Below are 6,620 nucleotides of genomic sequence, written 5' to 3'. Positions count from 1 at the left end.
ACTGAATTTAGGTGTGTTATTACACCTAAACACACGCTCACATACACCGACAAACTCCCCATATACACAGCGCCTCACTCCCCTCTTCTCCAAATTATCTTTAGACAAGTTACCATCTCATGAAGTCTACCAACCTAAAGAATCAAGGGATAAGATTAAAACGCATAAAAAGAATGCCTACGAGAAAATTCTAAAACTCACCCCCAGAAAGTTCTCGGTACCTGTTCGGAGTGGGAGACAGAGACAAAAATGAGGGAGAGAGGAATGGGGTGGTGAGAGAGAAGGGGGCGAGCACGCCGAGGGCAGGTCCCAGACCCGACTTCCGCGCCTACGGGGCTCAGGGCCGGCTGAGCACGAGTGGAAACCGGGTTTCCAGGCCCGGCCCCCGCCCCCGCGCGGGTACAGACTGGCTCCAGGCTCCCCAGCGCTGCCAGCACCACCATTTATCAAAAGGACTTGACAACAAAAGAAGAGCCGGGGTGGAAAAGTGGGGGAGGGGATATTCAAAGTATTCCAAGTCCTTCCTACGAAGGGGATGTGTCCTCCTCTCACCCGCTTCCAGTTTCTGCGAGTTTTTGGAGGTGACCCCCGAACTCGCTCCGGACGCTCCCAAAGCCCTGACAACTCACACAGCGGCAGAGGCATTCATACACACTTTTGCACTCAGATCCAGGTACACGGAGGCACGCACAGCGCCTCCCCTCTTCCTTCCAAACAGCCAGAGTGACGGTGCAAATCGAGGGGAACGCGGCAGCCCCGCTCCGCTTCCCTGGAAGAGCCGGTGTTCCCACAGGCAGCAGCCCCCTGTCTCTCTCTCTCACTCCTTCTCTCCATTCTCCCCGCGCCGGTCAGTCCCGGCTCGGCGTTCCAATAAATTCGAGCGAGCAGCCTGGAGTAACCCCGGCTACCAAGACTGCGGGGATGGCGCGGAGTGAGGGAGGGTGGAGAGGGGGCCTGAGTGAGCCTGAAACGTTATCTCTTGCAAGGACCCATGGTCAGGCCTCTTCTTCGCAGTCTCTCAGCCCTAGCCACGATGGGGGGCGGGTGTCAAAGAATTGAGGCGGGGGTACCCCACCATTGACCTCCAGGACTCAAGGTTACGTTGGTGGTGTGGCTCTTAGAAAGAAGTCTCCGAGTTTGGAGTCGGGTCACCACGGAGGGCGGGGTCCGCGGCAGGCTGGCACCCTGACGACTGCACACTACACGCCCTGAAGGGACTACCCTGGCGTGCGGGGGGGGGGGGCGGAGAGGGGACGACTCTCCCGTGTTAGACGTCGCCACCGCCCGTCTCGGATATCCTGTGCCGCCCGGAACTCTGCGGCCCCAAAGGACCGGAATTCCCCAGAGGTGGAAGGTTGTATCTCTCTCTCCGACATTGAGAGGAGCGAGGCGCACACCCCAGGGCAGCGCACCCCTCTCAGCGCCCTGGGCGCACCTGCACACTTTACTCTCACTATTCATTTTCCTGACACTGAGCGCCTCTTTCTCCTCTTTCATTCTTTTTCTTAGAGCCCCCGCCTCTCATCCCAGGAGGCTGCTCCTCTTTCCCCCTTCTCTAGTTCCCCCTCAGTCTCTTCCTTCCTCTCCGTCTCTCTCTCCCTCTCTCTTTTTGCCTTCCAGTCGCACCCGCCTTGTAATCAGCAACAAAAGCTGACATAAATCACCGTCGGATTGACAAGAGCTGACAAATAACTGATTGATTGCGGTCGAGGAACATTGACAATTGATGGAGGGGTGGAGATGCCCAAAGAACGGGGCGGGGGGGGGGGGGTAGAAAAGAGGGTAGCAGGGGAGAGTAAGAATGGGGGGGCCTGAGTGTGAAACAGAGGAAACATGTGACCCCCGCTTCTGCCCCAATCTGCGCATCCCCGGGCGTCACGTGGCCGGGAAGGGCGGGGAGCCTAGCACACCAAGCGGAGACAGGCCTCCACCGCCTCCGCTGCCCACCCCGCTTCTGGTTTCTCCGCCGCCGAATCTCGAGAAATCAAAGCGGGCGGGCGGACTTCCTCCAACACCCGCTCCCCACCTTTCCTTACCCAGGCGGCCGCACCGCAAGAGATTTCAATTACCACTGAGGAGGAGGAGGAGAGAATATTTGGTGTGCGGGCCCCCTGTGCGGCCCTGGAGTTGACAGTCCGGCTGTTGTCCACACTCCCGCCAGTGCTCCTTCTGAACAACCCCGAACTGTTCCTCACACACACCCTCCTGCCAAAGAAGGTTTCAGTTTATTCTCCAGCTGGAGAAAAGGACGGACGACGAGGAAGAAAAAAGAGGGAGGCGGCAGACAGCAAACGTAGAATAAATGTCCAGCTTGTCCTCCGAGCGAAATCGGGGGAGGGACACGCAGGGGGAGCGGCGAAGAGGGAGCTGCCCATTAAAACCAGCGCTGAGAGTCCTGGCGGCGGCGGCGGCGGCGGCGGCGGCGGCATTGGCGCGGGACGCGTCACATCCCCTTGACCCTCCAATCACCTCGGGCTCCCATTTGATTGGAAGGCGGCAAAGGCTTTAATCTCCCCCTCGGTGCAGCTGCTTTTGAAGTGAGTTTTCTCGCCAGAGCCCAGGCTGGACAGGCAGCGGCTCACATCGCGGAGAGCAGCGCAGGCGCTAGCGCCGGGCCGCGAGTGCGCAGCGCAGGGGCACAGCCCGAGGCGGACACCGCGAGCCACCCGGCACTCCCACAGTCGGGCCGGCTCCTCCCGCTCGGCCACGGCTCCGCTGCGGGCCACCCAGGATTATTCGCTTCTGGCTCCAGGCGCCGAGAAGGCGCTCTGGGCGCCCGTGATCGCCGCGCCAGCTCCTCCTCCTGCTGCTGCTCCTGCTCCCCCGGCGAGCGCGCAGCCCCGAGCCCGCCCCGCGCCTCCAGGAGCCCTCCCCCCGCTGCTCCCATGCGCGCGGGTGGGTCATGAGCACAGCGCCCTCGCTTTCTGCCTTAAGAAGCAGTAAGCACAGCGGCGGCGGCAGCGGCAGCGCGGACCCTGCCTGGACCAGTGCGCTCTCTGGAAATAGCTCCGGCTCCGGCTCCGGCTCCGGCCCCGGCCCAGGCTCGTCCCCGGCCGGCAGCACCAAGCCTTTTGTGCACGCCGTGCCCCCCTCTGACCCTCTCCGCCAGGCTAACCGCTTGCCCATCAAGGTGCTGAAGATGCTGACGGCACGGACTGGCCACATTTTGCACCCCGAGTACCTGCAGCCCCTGCCTTCCACTCCCGTCAGCCCCATAGAGGTAAGGACCCTCTCCCTGGAGCGCGCTGGGACCACCACCCTGGCTGCCCCTTCACAGGATTTCTTTCTCTCTGGATCGGGGGAGGGGGGGAATGGAAGGGGGGGGGTCGGAGTGATTCAGCTCCGGGATGAGAGGAGAGGATAGTGCTCCCGCACCTTAAAACTAGGGCGGAAAGAGAGGAGGAGGTAGAATAAGGTGTGAATACTAGAAGGTAAGGCAGCCGAAACTTGTTTCTCCCTTTGGTATTAAAGCCCCTACCCCGACCCAGGTCCGCTCATTCTCAGCCTGGAAGATAGGAGCCCGGGAGCCCAAACTACGGTTCCAAAGTCCCAGTCCTCCGGTTCTCCAGAAGCTGGTGTTTGTACACAGCCTCTAAGGCGCCAATCACCCGAACCCTTACTCGAATTAGGGGTGTGTGTGGGTGCGTGGGGTTACAGTTCTGGATCAAAGAGTCAGAAACCAAAACATTTTGCATTTTTGTTTAATACAGTCATCGCTTAGAGAGGACAGGAAAGATCCTGATGGCGGGCGTGGGGGGGGGAGTGCTGTGGCCTTTCTCAAGAGCGAGAATGTGTGTGTGTGGAAGAGGTGTCGCCTAGAATTGCGCCTTGGGGCTGGATCTTTGCGGGTCTTGGCGGAGGTGCGTTTGAAACCTAGAAGCCAGGATTCTAAAGGGTTTCCCCTTCTTTCTTTGTGCCCCCCCACGTCTGACCCCCGCAGCTTGATGCCAAGAAGAGCCCGCTGGCGCTGTTGGCCCAAACATGCTCGCAGATCGGGAAGCCCGACCCCTCGCCCTCGTCCAAACTCTCCTCGGTCGCCTCCAACGGGGGAGGCGCGGGTGGTGCCGGCGGCGGCGCCGGGGGCGACAAGGACGCAAAGTCGGGCCCCCTCAAGATGAGCGACATCGGCGTGGAGGACAAGTCGAGTTTCAAGCCGTACTCCAAACCCGGCTCGGATAAGAAGGAGCCGGGAGGCGGCGGCGGCGGAGGCGGGGGCGGCGGGGGCGGCGGCGGGGGGGTTTCGGCGGAGAAGTCAGGATTCCGGGTACCGAGCGCCACCTGCCAGCCATTCACGCCCAGGACAGGCAGCCCAAGCTCCAGCGCCTCGGCCTGCTCGCCAGGAGGCATGCTGCCTTCGGCCGGGGGCGGCCCGGAGGGCAAGGACGACAAGAAGGACCCCGAGGCGGGCGGCGGCGGTGGCGGCAGCAAGGGCTCCGTGGGCGCCTCGGCCGAAGGGGGACCCACGGGGTTGGCGCACGGCCGGATTAGCTGTGGCGGCGGGATTAATGTGGACGTGAACCAGCACCCAGATGGGGGCCCCGGGGGCAAGGCTCTAGGCTCGGACTGTGGCGGCTCATCTGGCTCCGGCTCCGGCCCCAGCGCGCCCACCTCCTCCTCGGTGTTGGGCTCTGGGCTGGTGGCGCCCGTGTCGCCCTACAAGCCGGGCCAGACAGTGTTCCCTCTGCCTCCCGCGGGCATGACCTACCCAGGCAGCCTGGCTGGGGCCTACGCCGGCTACCCGCCCCAGTTCCTGCCACACGGGGTGGCGCTCGACCCCACCAAGCCGGGCAGCCTGGTGGGGGCGCAGCTGGCGGCGGCCGCGGCGGGCTCTCTGGGCTGCAGTAAGCCCGCCGGCTCGAGCCCCTTGGCCGGAGCGTCGCCGCCGTCCGTGATGACAGCCAGTTTGTGCCGGGACCCGTACTGCCTCAGCTACCACTGCGCCAGCCACCTGGCTGGGGCGGCGGCAGCCAGCGCGTCGTGCGCTCACGATCCAGCCGCGGCGGCTGCGGCTCTCAAGTCCGGATACCCGCTGGTGTACCCCACGCACCCTCTGCACGGCGTGCACTCATCGCTAACCGCTGCCGCGGCTGCCGGCGCCACACCGCCCTCTCTGGCCGGCCACCCCCTCTACCCCTACGGCTTCATGCTCCCTAACGACCCACTCCCCCACATCTGCAACTGGGTGTCGGCCAACGGGCCTTGCGACAAGCGCTTCGCTACGTCCGAAGAGCTGCTGAGCCACTTGCGGACCCATACGGCCTTCCCCGGGACAGACAAACTGTTGTCGGGCTACCCCAGCTCTTCGTCTCTGGCCAGCGCTGCAGCGGCCGCCATGGCTTGCCACATGCACATCCCCACGTCGGGCGCCCCGGGCAGCCCCGGGACGCTGGCGCTGCGCAGCCCTCACCACGCGCTGGGACTCAGCAGCCGCTACCACCCCTACTCCAAGAGCCCGCTCCCCACGCCCGGCGCTCCCGTGCCCGTGCCCGCCGCCACCGGACCCTACTACTCCCCCTACGCCCTCTACGGACAGAGACTGACCACGGCCTCCGCGCTGGGGTACCAGTGAGGACGGTCGGGAGGGCTGTCGAGGGAAAGAAAAGAACTGGGGAGTGGGAAGAGCCGAGGGAGGGGCGGGAACAGGGCAGAGGCTACTGTCACCCGCGCGTGGGGATCACCCGGGCCAGAAAAGGAAAAAAATATATATATATACCGTATCTATCTACCCGAAACAGCGACCGAGACCCGGTGGGAAACTCACTCTCCTTTTCCCCACCTCTCATCTCCCCACCCAAACTTTATAAAAGTTGAAAAAATATCATTTGACTTTTTATAGAAAAAGAAGGAAAAAATAATTGAGAAAGTGTTCATCTGAGGACTGCATCGGTGGACACTGGTATTTATTTATGTTAGCTCCAAGCGGACCCGTGGTTCAAAAGTGCATTACTTAGTTTGAGCTCCGTAGGTAAAAAGGAACAGGGGGAAAAAATTAAACCTTGAGGGTAAAAATGTGGAAAACAAACCCTCCCGTCCCTTGTAGATTATAAATACAAAACCGCCACAGAACTAGAGGTCTTCTCTTTAATGTTACTTTAAAATTGCTATGATTGTATTGTACGTTCTTATTTAATGTCTGATTGAAACAAATTTACCTGCATGTTTGTTACAAAAAATGAAAAAAAAAAAACAAAACAAGTCACAATTTGTCAGCTCTGATTTCAAATTGCAATTATTTTTAAGGTGTATACCATCGAAAGAGAATGGATATTTTTTTGTATGTAGTCTGGAAGAAAAAAAAAAAAGGAAAAACAATTCTATTCCAAAACCTCATTTGCCTTATTTTGTTCTTTAAAAGGAACACTTAACTATTTTTAATTTTTAAAGTCCACCCGCTGAGAAGGGGACAAGTAAGGTTTACGTCATGTACTAAAATAATAGACAATGTATCGCTTTAAAGATTAAAATTCCGTATATTTGATGTATTAAAAGGTTTTACTTCTTCTTCTTATCTTTTTTTATTTTTGGTTAAAGAGAAAGAAGAGCATGGCAGTTTCGGCCTCAGTGGGTTCCCTGGGCCTCATGGCTACTCATTCTTCCCAGAACTGTGGCTGCATTTCCGA

General features: G+C 59.5%; 1 protein-coding gene across 1 annotated transcript; it reads left to right on the top strand.

Annotated features, from left to right (window-relative positions):
• Nucleotides 1–2,552: 2,552 nt before the first annotated feature.
• On the top strand, nt 2,553–6,399 carry ZNF503 (zinc finger protein 503). Its single transcript, XM_029245021.1, has 2 exons — nt 2,553–3,220; nt 3,941–6,399. The coding sequence occupies exons 1-2, from the start codon at nt 2,903–2,905 to the stop codon at nt 5,567–5,569; spliced, it is 1,947 nt and encodes a 648-aa protein (XP_029100854.1). The 5' UTR covers nt 2,553–2,902; the 3' UTR covers nt 5,570–6,399.
• Nucleotides 6,400–6,620: the final 221 nt, after the last annotated feature.

This window comes from Monodon monoceros, unplaced genomic scaffold, assembly GCF_005190385.1.
Source record: "Monodon monoceros isolate NGI ecotype Baffin Bay Population unplaced genomic scaffold, NGI_Narwhal_1 Super_Scaffold_4, whole genome shotgun sequence".
Classification (NCBI taxonomy): Eukaryota; Metazoa; Chordata; class Mammalia; order Artiodactyla; family Monodontidae; genus Monodon; species Monodon monoceros.
This window is presented reverse-complemented; position numbering and strand designations above follow the sequence as displayed.